The sequence below is a fragment of the Fukomys damarensis genome, unplaced genomic scaffold (assembly GCF_012274545.1).
Source record: "Fukomys damarensis isolate Sample0158 unplaced genomic scaffold, DMR_v1.0_HiC HiC_scaffold_31, whole genome shotgun sequence".
Lineage (NCBI taxonomy): Eukaryota > Metazoa > Chordata > Mammalia > Rodentia > Bathyergidae > Fukomys > Fukomys damarensis.
The window spans coordinates 30559311-30575114 of NW_022900943.1; the positions used below are offsets into that span (position 1 = coordinate 30559311).

The following is a 15804-nucleotide window of genomic DNA, read 5'->3' on the forward strand; positions in this document are numbered from 1 at the left end:
CCCCCCAGCAAGAAGTCAATGTCGCAGTCACACATCTGTAGTCCCCGCGCTTATCCTTTTCCCTGGGCAGGGCTTCCCTCAGGCTCCGCTTCATGAAGGCCCAGTGGACAACTTTCCAAGAGGTCTAGGAGACAGGTGTGTAGTTCCTGGGTTAAGTGGAGTAGCTGGAGATGTCTGCGCCATGCCAAGCAGGTGGATTCTGGGAAACAGCCCCCCCCCCACATACTGTTTCCTTGCTGTGGGCAACATCACCAGAGGTGCACAGAGACCTCAGGCACACAGTCTTTCTTTCCTCCCCTGCCCCATCCTAATCCCTCCACGTAGGGGATTTCTGCAGGTGGAGAGGAAGGCAGACAGAGGGCAAGATGGTTGGGTTGTAGAGGCCCTGTGTTTCAGTTTAGATCTGCTGGCAGATGCTTTTGGGGAAGTGAGACTCTGAAGCCTTTGGATTATCCTGCCTTTGCCCTCTTCCCCTAAGTGTGTCCCAAACAGACTATGTTCATTCCAATATCCACAGATGACTTCTAGCCAACATCCTGCAGGAGCAATGCCTTCTTTTTCTCCTGAATGGCTCTTTGTGCATTGGAAGGCCCATATGGGGGAATTCCTCTCCCTTTTCACCTCCAGGAGCATTTGGATTCCAGGTTGAGGGTCTTGAAGAAGGATCTGGAGGACTATGAGGTGTTCCGGTCTACAGAAGAGAAGGAGAGCAAGGAGCTACTGGTGAGCTGTGTATGGGCTAGCTGTATGTGAGGTGTTAGAGTACATGCTCCCTGAAAAGCAGTACAGATTTCAGAAAGACAGTCATAGGGTGCATATTATATAGGATGACTATATAATTTATCATACAAATCAGAGCTTTTGAAAGTGAAAGGGAGTGGTAAAATAATCATTGTAGAACATCTGGCTTAAACTGCCACTATTCCAGTGAATTAGGATGTATAGTCATTTTGATATTACATAGCATACCAATTAGGGACTGTGGAAACATTCTGTAATCGAACACATTAATAGTTCTTCAGAGAAACATATATACATTAACATTAAGTAGAAACAGCCAGATGTGGTGTCACACACCTGTAATCCCAGCACTTGGGAGGCTGAGGCAGGAGGATCACCATGAGTTCAAGGCCAGCCTGAACTACATAGAGAGATGCTGTCTAAAAAAGAAAAGGAAAAAAAAAGTAGAAAAAACAAATATAATAAGGAAGCCACACATCAGTTCAAGGCATCCATTGTTCATCCTAGACCTTTACATCTGATCATTCACTCCCCTCTCCAAGGAAGAGGTCACCTTTACAGACTTTCATCTCACCTGTGCTGGAAAAAGGATAAAGCATGTAGCTGTTCAGCTCCCATTTTACATTTGTAATGCAGAAGATGTCCTCAATATGGGCAGGGTCTCAGTATCCGATCCAACTCCCCATGACATTGTTTAACACATTCCACCTCTGTTTCTCCCAACACCAACCCATCTACTCTACTCCTTCTGGTTGACACAGTCTTTATAATTATAAAACATCTGCTTAAAGGAATAAGAGAGATGATATTCAATTATTGTCATGTGATGAAAAGATGAATATTTTTTCCAGTTCTAGGGATGGAACACAGGGCGTTGTATACACTAAGCAAATTCTCTACCCCTAAATTATATACCCCCTTAAAAACAAATATTTCTACTGAAAATGTCCTTTCAGGAGATATTTGGTAATCTGGAAACATTTTTGGTTATCAACACTTGGAGAAGAGCACTACTGGCATTTAGCGATGGAGGTCAGAGGTTCTAGTAAATATCCTACAATACACAGAGCAGCCACATAACAAAGACTTACATGACCACAAATGTCAGTAGTATCTACGTTGGGAAACCCTGATTTAGAATTTTTAGTCTGTTTTCTGTTGCTATAACACAATACCACACACTGGACAATTTGTAAAGAACATAGGCTTAGTTGGCTGCCAGTTCTGCAGACTGGAAAGTCCAAAACTCTGCACTTTGCAAGGATCTAAGGGCCTTCTTGCTGAGTCATAATTTGGCAGAGAATATGATATGATGAGACAGGGCATGAGTGCTAGTTTAGGTCATATCTCTCTCTCTGTCTCCCCCCCCCCCGGTAGTGCTAGGAACTGGATACATTGCCTTCTAACTGAGCTACATCCCCAGCCTTTTGTTGATCTTTTTATTTTAAAATAGGGCTGTGCTAAACTGCTAAATTCCCAGATGGGGCTTGAATTCCTAAACCTCCTGCCTCACCCTCGCAGAGTGCTGGGATTATGGGCATGTACCACTACTATACCACCACACCTGGCTTACTTCTTTTTAGAAAGCCACTAATGCTCTCAGGTAGGCCCCACCCTCATATAATCCTCATTACCTTCCAAAGGAAGTTCCCACTTCCAAATACCACTAACATATGTATGTGTGTCTTAATTTTCCCAACACATGAACCTTTGGGGGGCATATTCAAACCCAAGAGATTTTGGTAAACACCATCACTTTTGTCTTTCCATGGGAGGCAGCACAATGTAGTTGTCAACAGTTCAGCCTCTGGGGTCAGACTCTGGGTTGGAATTCTGGCTTTTCACTTATTTACAGATAAGTCCTTCTGCCTCTGTTCCCTCACCTGCAAAGCAGAATGAGAATTGTACTTCCTCCCTTGAGTTCTCAGGGTGAGGGAGTTAATACCTATAAAGTGCTCTGCACAGCTGCTGTCTGTCCAGTGTCTGATGATGCAGGTAAGGTAGGGCATTGTGAGAAGGGTAGGGAACCGAGATCTGTGTCCAGTCTCCTGACCTCAACACCATGCCCTCCTCACCCCACGATCTACTCCTCAAGCCATGTCTTCCTCTTCCCTAGAGTTTTCAGGGGAAAGCAACTTTGACGATTGAGCTTGCTTGGTGGAACTGAATTCTTGTTTTTGTGAGAAGCCATGCTCATTATCAGGAAGAGTGCCTTATGTTTGACCATGTAAAAAATCAGGAGATCAGGAAGGGGTCTGTATCTAGAAACACAGGAGTGAAAATGTTTGTGTATTAGGTCCATCGGAAGAACAGACTATCAAGCTTGCACACAGCATATTCTCATGTAGGCTTTCATGAGTAGCCTATTACCTCTGGCTGCTGGTGTCATGTTTTAATTCCTTCATTCCTGCAATTCCCAAGTTTTGTATTTTGAAAATGTATTACCACTAAATTGCTAAATGTGCTTTTCAAAAAGAAGTAATATAAATAGTGAAGTTTAAGGGTGATAAAATAGATGTTTTGGGAAAGACGAAATGCAATTTAACTTTAATGCTTATGGTGGCCCCAAAAGCCACTGACTTATCCTGCTCATTTTTCAGATCAGACAACTACAGTTTGAGGTAGTTCTGGGGAGTTTAAAGTTGCCCTAGTTTAAGTGTTACAACTCAAATCAAAAGAGACACCCAGGCATGTCTGTAGCAGAGGAAGACAAGGTTGATGAGCCTCTGGTCACTGAAGAAGTGAGGGGGATGGAACCCTGCCATGTGGAACAACTCAGAGGCTCCTATCCAAATTTTATGTCTTGATGCTCAGTTCTTTTCATCTCTCCAACTTCTCTTGGGACAGAAGCAGATGGCAGCAGAGAGAGAGAAGGTTGGGGCAGAGTTCCAGGCACTGCGGGCCTTCCTGGTGGAACAGGAGGGTCGACTCCTGGGCCGCCTAGAAGAGCTGTCCTGGGAAGTGACACAGAAGCAAAATGAGAACCTGGCCCAGCTAGGAGGTGAGATCACTCAGCTTTCCAAGCTCAGCAGCCAGATCCAGGAGACAGGTCAAAAACCTGACCTTGACTTCCTCCAGGTGAGTCTAGCCAAGTCAAGTCAGGGTTTTGGCTGAGTCATTCGTCCCAACACATTAATTATTCTAAAGCACAGGAATGGCAGCTAGAGAATGATAAAATCCTGAGAGTTAGTATAATCATATTATCTGAAGCCAAAAAGGCCTGGAGAGGTGCTGATTCTCCTGCAGTTGGAGTCTGACGGGATATGATAAAATGTTTTCATTCCTTTTTTTGTGGTGCTATGGATCAAACCTAGGGCCTTGTACGTGCTACACAATTGCTATACCACTAGGTTACATTCCCAGCTCCTTAAAACTTTCTTGGCTGTGAGCCACAGTAATATGTCTTGCATTGCATGCGATATATTTGAGACAAAAGCCTCAGAAAATATTACTGTTGTCAAATGTAATGCACTTTGATTTTTTTGTTGCTGTTGTTTGTTTTTTTTTGGTTTTGTTTTTTTGAGACAGGGTCTCACTACGTAGTTGAGTCTGACCTGGAACTCACTATGTAGCCCAGGCTGGTCTCGAACTCACAGTGTTCCTCCTGCCTCAGCCTCCCGAGTGCTGGGATTACAGGCCTGTGCCACCACACCCGGCTTGCACTTTGATGTTTTTAAATTCCATTTTTGAAAAACAGTTATAACCCACTAGATAAACTTCATAAACCACAAATAGGTCAAGGACAGTCATTCAGCTGGGTATGGTGGCATATACTTGTAATCCCAGATACTGGTTTCCACTGAGGGTTGGGGATAGGGGATTAAGGTAGAATGGTGGAGAGGGTTTGAAGATAGCTGGGGCAATTTAGCAAGACCTTGTCTCAAAATAAAAAATAAAAAGGGATAGGTTATAATTCAGTGGTAGAATACTTGCCTAATATGTGCATGGTAACAGGTTCAATCCTCAGTACTGGGCAAAGAGAAAGACACTGGTCCAAGTGACTCATCATTGTGTTAGATCTATGATTTGTTTCTGATTATTTCAATAGCAGAGGTAAACATTAGGTACTGCCAGAGGGCTCCACTCATAATTCTATAAAAAATAAAAATTTCTCAGAGCTGCGATAAGGATTTAAAGGGTCACCCAGCAGCCAGCCATACTGGAAGCTGTTGTCCCTTGGTAGGCCCTTCATGTGGGCAGTGAGCATAGTATACTTGCTTATTGCTCTCTTATTGTTTATTTTCTTGAAGGCGGGGTGAGGGGTGAGTTTTCTTTTCTCAGAGATGAATGGCGATCACCTGATGCTGACTGTGTTTTTCTTCCATTTCCCAACCCCTAGGAATTCAAGAATGCACTAAGCAAGTGAGTGAATTTAACAGTTCCTTGGGTCTTTCTACTCTGGCTCTTTTAAATTGAGCTCTCTCTTTTTATCCCCTTCTGTATCTCTCTCTTCTGGATCCTCCAACCCACACATTTATTTGGGTAACTTCTGAGACAAATGCCCACTTGCCAGGCTGTATTTCCTGCACAGGGTGTGATTCTCCTTGCCCTTTTTCACCACTTTCTGCCAAGAGGATCTCACCATCTGTGTTAGTTAGCTTTGCATTACTGTGACAAAATAATCTAAAATAATTCATTTAAAAGAAAGAAAGGTTTATTTGGGCTCATGGTTTCAGAGGTTTTAGTTCATGATTGCTTGGCCCTATTGTATTTGAGCCAGTGGCCAGATAACATATTGTGAGAGTGTGTGGTGGAGGAAACAGCTGGGAAACAAAAAAAGAAAAGAAAGGAGAGACCAGAGTTCTAGTATCTCCTGCAAGGACACACTGCCAGTTATCTAAATTCTTCCCAAAAGACCTATCTTCTAAAAGTTACACCACGTCCCCATAGTACCATGGTGGGCTGACAGCCAAGCCTCGAACACATACCTGTAGGGGGCACTGAAACAATAGCACTGTGGTAATCGTCATGGCCCAGTAGTAGGGGAATGATGTTCTCATGGTTTTCTAAGAGTCTCTGTTGTGCAGATGCAGCAATGTTCCTGCTCCAAAGCCAACCACAGTCTCCTCTGAGATGAAGAATAAAGTCTGGAATATCTCTCTCAAGACCTTCATCTTAAAAGGACTGCTGAAGAAGTTCAAAGGTAAGGGCTTGGGTATGAGCTGGTTCACTCAGTGTGTGTGATAGTGGTGTGTTTCTGGAAGTTCGGAGATCCTGGGGGGGTGCCTTCCCAGAGCCCATGTGAGGGAATAGGAGCTGGGGATGGGGTGTCAGGGTCAGGGTGGTGGAGAAAGGCAGTAGGAGCAAATCTATTTGTGGGTTCTCCCAGGGCGTCAGGCTTTCTATGGGGACATACAAGGAGGAGCGGCACTGTGGACAGAGAAGGGAGATCTTACCTCAGACTAGCTCTGGGCAAAGGAAAGAGAAGTTAGAAAAGGGAGAACTATGATACTCAGGAGTCTGTTCCCTGTTGACTCCCTAACCCCATGCTCGGCTCTGTGCCTCTGCACCAACTCTTGGTGATACTTCGGAGTAACTATGGAATGAGTGAGTCAGATGAGTTATAAAGGTTGGAAGAGTGGATATTGTTGCCAGACAGTCTCCCATGTTGCTCATGCATACTTTGTTTTGTTTCTCCTCCTCAGAGGACCTTCAGGGGGAGATGGAGAAAGAGGAGAAAGGTATGGATGGTGGTTGTGATAGTGAGTACAGCGGAGAACTCACCCCCCTGCTCTTGACTGTTTCTGGGTTTTGCGCACAGTTGGTTCCTCCTGCCAACCTGCCTCAGTGGATTTGCCATTCCAGTCCCTCCCCGTCCTCACCTTGGCAGTTTTGACCCTCTCGGTTGTTAGTGGTACCTGTTGCCCTATAAGCTGTGGATTGATCAGGTGCGGATGGGAGTGTTGTGGCCTCAGGTTACTTAGATTAGCGAAGGCTTGTCAGTCACCTACATGGTCTTTCTCTTCTGTCTCCACATTAAGATAGAAACCTCTCCTGCATATGGGGGTGATGTACCAGGGGACAGAGGGAGCAGGCAAGATGGTAGTCAGGAAGGAAGATGGGCATTATGACTGAGAGCTCTAGAGTGTGTGGACTCTAACACCAGAGGGGAGAGAGGGCATGTAGTACTCCTGTGGGAGACTGAGCTAAGTCGCAGTACGCATAGGTAAGATGTAACCCCGTTTAGTGGAACTGAGTCTCTCCTTTGCTCAGCACCCTGGGATGAGCTCTTCGCATTCATCCAGGAAACCTCACAATGGCCTTCATGGCCCCAGAGGATCTGGCTGCCCTGCGTTCTCTCCTCCCGCTCACCCTGCAGCCGCTCATCCTCCCTGCTGCTGCCAGAATGCACCAAATATGCACCCAGGGTCTTTGCATGGCATTCTGCCCTTCAGCCTGGAACATGTTTCCCTAAACATCGGCTTGACTGGATTCCTCATCCTCTTTGTCTCTTTGCTTAAAAACACCATTCTAGGCCCGGCGTGGTGGCGCACGCCTGTAATCCCAGCACTCGGGAGGCTGAGGCAGGAGGATTGCTATGAGTTCCAGACCAGCCTGGGCTACATAGTGAGTTCCAGGTCAGAATCAACTACATAGTGAGACCCTGTCTCAAAAAAACAAAACAAACAAACAAACAACAACAAAAAAAAACCCAAAACACCATTCTAGTGAGGCTTTCCTTGGCCATGGTAGTTGAAATTAGAATCTGCTCTTCTGATCCTTCTTATTTTGTGTTTATCATTAATTGCTTGTTTCCCTTTGCTAGGAAGGTAGTGTCAACAGATTAAGGATACTCAACTGTTCTCTATGGTATTTCCAAGGCCCAGAACAGTGTCTGAAAAATAGTCTTGCTTACAAGGGTATATATTTTAACTCTTTATTATGGAGATTTTGAAACATACTCTAAGGTAGAGAAAAGAATATAGCAAATGCGTAGTTATCATATACAGCAATTATCGATTTCTGGCTAATATTTTTCATACACATCGTACCAGCTTCTTGCCACTGAATTATTTTAAAGTGGAACCGGGGATTTAGCTCAGTGTTTTGCTGCCTGCCTCTCAAGTACAAAGTCCAGTTGGATTCCCAGTCCAAAAAAACAAAAAAAAGAATGATAAAGCAAATTACAGGTATTTCCATGTAAATCTCAGTATGTTATCGCTAAAGAAGTAAGACTTTCATAAAACATAACTGCAATACCATCGTCACACCTAGAAAATGATTCCTTCCAATATTTAGTGCTCAAATTTTGCTGTCTTTGAAATTGGACATGTTGATCAGCTTGTGTTAGGGTCCAATTCAGACTCACACATTGCATTTGTTTGATTTCAGAAAGCACTTTTTGAGTGGGGGTGTGGGGCAGTGAAATACCTGAAAGGCAGAGGGCGGAGGATTGTTTGGCCATTGGCACTGGAAGGATTCTTCAAGGAAGGGAAGACAGGTTTGTAAGGAAGAGAGTATGAGAGCAGAGGGGCTTTGGAAAGAACTGTTGTAAGGGCATCTTTCCTTTGTTCTGCTCTACAGCGGAGCTCACCTTGGACCCCGACACAGCCAACCCTCGCCTTATCCTCTCTTTGGACCTTAAGAGTGTGCGCCTTGGACTGCGGGCTCAGGATCTGCCCAGTCACCCTCGCCGCTTTGATACCAACACTCGTGTCCTGGGATCTTGTGGTTTCTCCTCTGGGCGTCACCACTGGGAGGTGGAAGTGGGCTCAAAAGATGGCTGGGCCTTCGGTGTAGCCCGTGAGAGTGTGCGCCGCAAGGGCCTCACGCCTTTCACCCCAGATGAAGGTGTCTGGGCACTGCAGCTCAACAACGGGCAGTACTGGGCCGTCACCAGTCCTGAGCGGACGGCCCTCAGCTGTGGGCACCTGTCACGAGTGCGGGTGGCCCTGGACCTGGAGGTGGGAGCTGTGTCTTTTTACGCTGTAGAGGACATGCGCCACCTCTACACTTTCCGAGTCAACTTCCAAGAGCGTGTGTTCCCCCTTTTTTCTGTCTGCTCCACGGGCACTTACTTGCGAATCTGGCCTTGAGGAAGGACAGCTTCCCAGGAGGAGAGTGAATGCCTCTCTTGGGAGTCTAATCTCAGTTTTGGGCCTGCCTCCACACTTCTGCTCCAGGCTGCCTCACAGAGCACAACGTGGGAGGCACGAAGCGTTGATTGACTGTGGAAAAGGCCTCTGTGCACAACTGGGAAGAGATGCCTTGGACCCTTGGGGCCTTTTCCCTCCTATTGATGGTCATATAAACTTGGCTTTAATTGTGAAGATGTGGATGTCTGTGAGGACAAAATCCCAGTTGTTGGCATGGGTGCTTCCTATCACATGAAATTTTCTGCCCTGATTTAGAAAGGGCTGTGGTTCCATGGAACAATGCTACGCAGTGATCCTGATGCAAGAGGCAGGTTTGACCCTGAGCCAACCATGTTCATTATCAATTTATCTTCTTGCCAGCTCTGCCTTGAGAGGTCACGAGACCTCTGGCTCTAGCTGGCCTAACCATCTACTGAGGAAAGAGCATTGTCTTCCCAGCTCAAGAGTTCAGTCCGGTTAGAACTAGAAGGAGATCGTTGACCCAAGCATGAAGGAGAAGGTGACGACTGTTGTACTATGGGCCTCACTACTCTCCAACACCCCTTAGCCTGATAATGCGGAGGGATTTGTGCATTCTTGACCACAAAGCAACCGATGTGTGTTTTCACAGATACCTAACCTGTTTTCCAGCATCAGGGCAGAGGTTCCTCTGGGTGAGGAGATCAAAGGTCCTAGAATGTTGAAACACATATCAATACAGATACTTTTACACATGCAACTAGCACTAGCATAGAAATGCACAGAAGCGAAACATGCTCCCCATAGACTTTTTGGAACTTGCCAAATGAATGCACAATAGAATATTGTGTGCCAAAGCCTGCTCAGCCTGTGCCCAGGGGGGTATTCAGCAAGCATTATCCTCCTGGCTGATTGTTCCCCAGCTTTTGGATTCTGGGATTCTGGGAAGGAGATTGTGGGCTGTACTCTGCTTATTGCACCTGTGGGAAGGGCCATAGGGAGATGGATATACAAATTGTGAGCTCATTTCTACAGATGGCTTGACCTGTTCTCATCTTTTTTGGTCTGTTTACAGAAGGACAAGTCTGAGCAAGGATTTCTACTAATAATAACTAAGCATTGATGTTTGTGTATATGAGAAATATGGATGCATGTATTTATACCTAACATTTGGGGTGAAGAGCATGTGGATTTCAGACAGGGCATTTCTGAGTAGGTGCGTAGGGTTTAAGTGTTGCAAATAGATTTAAGTCAACTGGTCATATCCTATTATTGATTTGTTGTTAAATATTAGCTAACTGTATTAGTTACTTTCCCATCACTGGGACAAAATACTTGACAACCACAACTTAAAGGAGAAGTTTATTTCGACCTAAAATTTCAGTGGGTTCAGTCTATATTTGGCTGGCTCCAAAACAGATACCACATGGTGGAAGTGTCTGGTGAAGAAAAATTGCTCAGGTCATTTCAGACAGGAAGCAGAGAGAGAAGGGAGAAGCACAGGCCGGGAACTCACTCTCCAGGTCATGGCCCTAGGGCCTATCTCCAACCAGTTTCTACCTAACATCACATTCAGCCATGAATCCACTGGTGAATATAGCACCCCCCCCATTCTAACCACTTTCCTAAAGCTCTACCTTTGAATACCTTTTGGGAGACATTTTAGTTTTTTTATTTGTTTATTTTTGAGAAAGGGTTTTGTGCTGTAGTTCAGGCTGCCCTTCAACTCATGACAACTCTCCTGCCTCAGCCTCCCAGGTGCTGGGATTGGCCAAGGGAGACATTTTAGATGGAATCCCTAGTACCATGTCATCTGGGCGTGGCAGTGTACAGCTGTGATCCCAGCATTTGGGAGGCCGAGGCACAATTCCCTTTGTGAGAACATGTGCTTGCAGAGTAATTACAGACATCTGTGTACAGGAAGAAACATCACTGTAACAACTACATTTAAAGGGGAGGAAATGTTCTTTCTTGTACACAAGGGTGACTAGGTCACAGGACTTGAATGACACAGTGCTAATGTGAATGTGTGCTTTCCCCCTTCCATCCTTTGGGTATCATAAGATATGAGGGTAATAACTGGCCCAACTGGTCCTGCTTACCCCACCCATGAGTTTCAGATCTGGAAGAACCCAGGACTTTGCCACCAGGTCCTCAAAGACTCTTCAGAATTCAGATAAAGGGCACTCAAAGGCCTACCTCAGGCTTGCCCACTAAGTGACTCAAGCCACCTGAACTTTTGGGACCACTGGGTGTGTTGGGACCAAGCTGTCTATGACCTACAGCCACTATCACAGGTTTCTCCAGCCCCACCAGACTCTACGCCCTGTCCCTCATCTGGGCCCCCACTTCTTTCCTTGACCTCTCCACCTGGTGGGCCCCTTGAGGGCCCTGACAGACCAGCTTCCTGAGGGTCAAGATGTGTCGTAAGTATTGTCTTCTTCTAACTGGGCAGGGACTGGGGGACTGTGGACCTAGGCCAACATCCTGCACACACCTCGACCTTCTGACCCCCACCCCTTCCTTCTCAGCCTGAATGAGCTGGAGATTGGTGGGAAGACCTGGGCTCTGCTCCAACATCAGCCAGCTGTTTAATCCGACAGTCTGTGGCTGTGCTCTGAAGGTGGCAACAACTATTTGCCAGCAGAACTTTTTGCTGTGTTTGGCTCCTTAGCTCAGGGGTTAGAGCTCTGGTTTTATAAGCCTAAGCCAGGGGATGTGAGTTCAAATCTCACTGGGGCCTTGTAGTCATTTTGCTTTATCCGATGTAAACAAGGGGTCGAGAGTTCAAATCTCACTGGGGCCTTATAGTCTTTTTGCTTTATCCGAAAGGTTGAAAAAATGATAGATGCATCCTTCCGTTGCCCTCGCAATTCATCATTTCTTCTCAGCTCGATACCACATCCTTGCCTTTTCTGGGAGACCACGACCCTCAGTGCCCCTTCTCCCCGCTCCAGGATGGTGGTGGGTGTCCCAGCCTCCCTCCTGCTGCCCTCCAAGTTGTAACATCTGCTTTTCCTCCCCAAGAATTTGTGCATACAAAACAAGCAAACAAAAAAAAGTGCAAGCAAAAGTCCAGATTCCTGACACGGGGGGGCGGGGCGCAAAGATCACAACCTTGTCACATTTGCTTTCACTCCTTTAAACAAACAGTGAACAAAAATGTTTCTTTGCTGGGAGGCAAGTCTCTGGAGCAGTTCCTTCTTTCTGTTTACGTTTCTTTCTTTACCTGTTGCTTTTTCCCTTGGTAGTGGGTGCGCAGGAGGAGCCCAGACCCTCTGGGAACGATGGAGAGGTGGTCCTGAGCCTCCCCTTCCACACCGGAGGAGGAGCGCGGAGCCCTGTGGGTTTGTAGCTCTGGGTTCAGTACACAGGATCCAGCCCAGTGCGCCTGGACTAAAAGACCCGCGGGATCGAAGGTGGAAGAAGCTGGCTGCAGGGCACCTCTCCCCTTTCCTCGAGCCCCAACTGACTCAAAGGGCCAAGACTTCTGGTCGAGGTGGATAGGACTCTTCCCCGGGCAGACCAGGAACACAGAGATAGGTCCGGGAACCTGTGTGCCTCGGACTCTTTGAGCCTCGGACTCTGACCACACAGTACCTGTCCCCAAAGGAAGGTGACCTTACTGTAGAAGCCGGATCTCCAGGACCAACTTCTAGCCGTGTGTGTGTGTGTGTGTGTGTGTGTGTGTGTGTGTGTGTGTGTGTGTGTGTGTGACAAACAGAGACAGAGAGACAGACAGAAAGAGATAGAGAGATAGACAGACAGACAGACAGACAGACACATACAGCCAGGCAGGCTGTCCCCCGTAACAGTTGAACTAGTGAATGAACCTCAGGCCTTGCATTCCAGAGGATTCAGGTCTGGGTGGGACAGCTGTACCCAGGAAATGGCGGCTGAGTACAAAAGTCTTCTAGGGCTGGTCTGGTGAGGCTCTAGGAGGAAAGTTCAAAGGCTCACATCCCTGAGGGGTGAGGGTAGGGGGAGGAAGGGTTAGCTGATGTGTGTCTTTTGGGTTGGTTTGAAGTCAGGAGATAGAGGAAGTTAGGCAGATAGGACACAAGTCCTGAGTAGTTAACCGCATAAACTAAAAGTCAGGACTTATGTTGACAAAGGGCCCAAATAATTTAAATGAACTATGAGGGTGTAATGGAATGTAAGGGACAAAGGGAAGATCCATAAACAAATTCGAGGGCCTTGCCTCATAAGTGCAAGGATCCCACGTACCAAACCAAACAATACAAAACAAATTCAAGAAGCCCTGGAGGAAGTGAAACACAATCAAAACAGCTGCCTGTAGGACATCCAAAGGCCTACCAGCAGCCATCCTTGCATCTTGTCACAGTCACCTATACCAAAAACTATATAAAAGGTCAATGGACTTCGATATCCACATTGTTTGCCTTATGGAAACCCTTCTGGATAAGCAAGGAGCTTTTCCTTTTTATTCTTTCAAGTAAACACACATTTGGTCATTCCCACTGTTTGCTGCTTGCTGTTTTGTTGGCTTCAAACTTTGTTGCTCCAAAATAAGGACCCAGATCACAGCACAGGAGGAAGCTGGTTACAGGTTCACTTAGGATGTTGGTGGGAAGAGTGAAAAGCTAAGAACTGAAGCCAGACTGACAAAGTAGATAGAAAGCTACACTTTGAAGAATCAGAGAGAAGGATCGAATTCAGAGGTCAGCAGACAGCAGCTGAGCAAGCTCTGCAAAAGTGAGAAGAGAAAAATTAGCTAACCATCACTCTCCCATAATGCCTTATTTATTATTTTTCTATTGATACGTAATAACTGTACATACCTCTCTTCTTTTTTGTAGTACTGGAAATTGAACCCAGATCTGTCACACTCTTCACTTTTTTATTATGAGACAGGGTCTTGCTGAGTTGCTAAGTTGCCCAATTGGGCTCAAACTTGAGATCCTTCTGCTTCAGCCTCCCAGGGCTTTGATTACAGGTGAGCATCATTATGACTGGCAATAATTGCACATACTTATGGGATACAATGGGATGACTCAAAATGTGTTGCATTAGTCACTTTCCCTTTGCTGGAACAAAAATCCTGATACCACAATTTAAAGGAGGAAAGGTTTATTTTGGCTTAATATTAGTGAATTAAGTCCATGGTCAGTTAGCTCCAAGGCAGAAAAGACATGGTGGAAGGGACTGGAGGAGGGAGGTTGTTTAACCCATGGCAGCTAGGAAGCAGAAAGCAGAGGGAGGGAGGGAGAGAGAGAAGGAGCCAAGGACAAGAATACGCCCTTCCAAGTCACGACCCCAGTGACCTGCCTCCTCAGACCAGGCCCCACCTCTGAATGTGGGACTCTGGGAGGACAGTGTGGTTTGATTTACATTTCCCTGATGATATTTGTCATTTTAGTTCTTTTTAATTGGCTTTTTTTTTTTTTTTGCTGCTGAGGTGTTTGAGTTTCTTTTCTTTATTAATTTATTTTCTTGGTATTTTAAGGTATATAATATGACATTCATCATTGGAAATTTTCACGTTTACATAATCCATCTTGGTTCTTAGTTTTTCCCCATTCCCCTGCCCTCCCTTCAACCCCTCTGTCCCTCTCTATCTACAAGACGTTGTTTCCGCTTTTTCTTTTTCGCATATTAATTCCGTTCCCCTTTCTTTTCCCCCACCCCTCCCACTTCCACTTCTGCTTTGCATTTTCCTTCCTATTTCACATTATCTGTTATACCTTTTAGTCCTTATTTACACTTCCAGCTTTTAAATTTCTTATGTTTCTGGACATTAATCCATTGTCGAATGCATAGTTTAAAAATATTTTTTCATTCTGTAGTCCAGTCTCTCTGTTGATGGTTTCCTTTGCTGTGCAGATTTTCGGTTTGATGTAATCCCGAGTTTATTTTTGTTTTTGTTGCTGTGCTTCTGAGGTCCTTGGGTAGACCAATGTCATGAAGCATTTCCCCTGTGCTTTTGTCTAGTAGTTTCATAATTTGAGGCATTGTGTTTAAATCTCTAATCCTTTTGGAGTTGATTTTTGTAACTGGTGAGATAGGAACCTAGTTTAATTCTTTTGCATATGGCTATGCAGTTTCCCTATCACTATTGAAAAGACTGTCCTTTCTCCAGGGTATGTTTTCCATGCCTCCTGTCGAGAATCAGTTTGTTGTTAATATGATCCACACAGCTTTGTAACAGCCATAGGTGTAGGAAATTGCTGCGCTGGTGACACAAAAATAAACCGGCGGCCCACCTCTGAATGAAATATCGCGAATTTAATGCCTGGGACCTGAATTACTATCTTCTCCTATTAAGTAGTCCAGTGCAATTAAACTCCTTTGGGAGAAACCAGAACCTGAGCAAGGCAGAGGGCAGCATGGAGCAGAGGGGCTCGGTCCTTGGCTTGGCCCTCCTAATGCTGCCAGTCACCTCTAGGCCGGGGCTCCGATCCTTTCCTACACTCTCTGAACATTTTGCAAGTAAGTATGTACTGCTTCCTATATTTTCATGAAACGATAAAGATCTTCCATTCCTTTACCGGGCACCCGGTAAGGGAGACACGTCGCTGTGGCTCACAGCCCAGCTCGCTTGTGTCCCCTCCGCGTGCCGCTCCCTCCTCTGAGCCCTCCGGCTCCCCCAGCCTCTGTGCCCCACCCGAACCTCGGATCCAGCCCTCGATCACGCTCTCCAGAGGGACGATGGTCTCCCTGCCCACTGCCCAACAGCTCGGAGGGACCGAGGAACACTGAGCACTTCGCTGCGTCAAAATCGGTTGCTTAGTGAGCGAAGACGCAAGGTTGAGGAGAAGTAGTTTGGGGCAAGACTTTGAACCCCGAAGGGCAGCAATAAAACAAGTGAATGATCCATTTTCCAATCAGATAGCAGGTGAACAGAACCCCTGTGACTAGCTGGCTCGTTGGTCTAGGGGTATGATTCTCGCTTTGGGTGCGAGAGGTCCCGGGTTCAAATCCCGGACGAGCCCACACTTCCTTTTCTCTCTCTCTCTCTCTCTCTCTCTCTCTCTCTCTCTCTCTCTCT

At 46.0% G+C, this 15804-nt stretch overlaps 1 protein-coding gene and 1 non-coding gene across 2 annotated transcripts in view; both read left to right on the forward strand.

Annotated features, from left to right (window-relative positions):
- Trim7 (tripartite motif containing 7) overlaps positions 1 to 10138 on the forward strand; it is a 13702-nt gene extending 3564 nt beyond the window's left edge. The window contains exons 3-8 of the mRNA XM_010610526.2: positions 628 to 723; positions 3589 to 3819; positions 5081 to 5103; positions 5769 to 5884; positions 6387 to 6422; positions 8266 to 10138. Of these exons, the coding sequence (XP_010608828.1) occupies positions 628 to 723; positions 3589 to 3819; positions 5081 to 5103; positions 5769 to 5884; positions 6387 to 6422; positions 8266 to 8777 (1014 nt within the window). The 3' untranslated portion in view covers positions 8778 to 10138. The remainder of the gene's footprint in view (positions 1 to 627; positions 724 to 3588; positions 3820 to 5080; positions 5104 to 5768; positions 5885 to 6386; positions 6423 to 8265) is intronic.
- A 5538-nt stretch (positions 10139 to 15676) lies between these two features.
- Trnap-ugg lies at positions 15677 to 15748 on the forward strand. Its single transcript has one exon. It is a non-coding gene; the product is annotated as a tRNA-Pro (tRNA).
- The last annotated feature ends 56 nt before the right edge of the window (positions 15749 to 15804 follow it).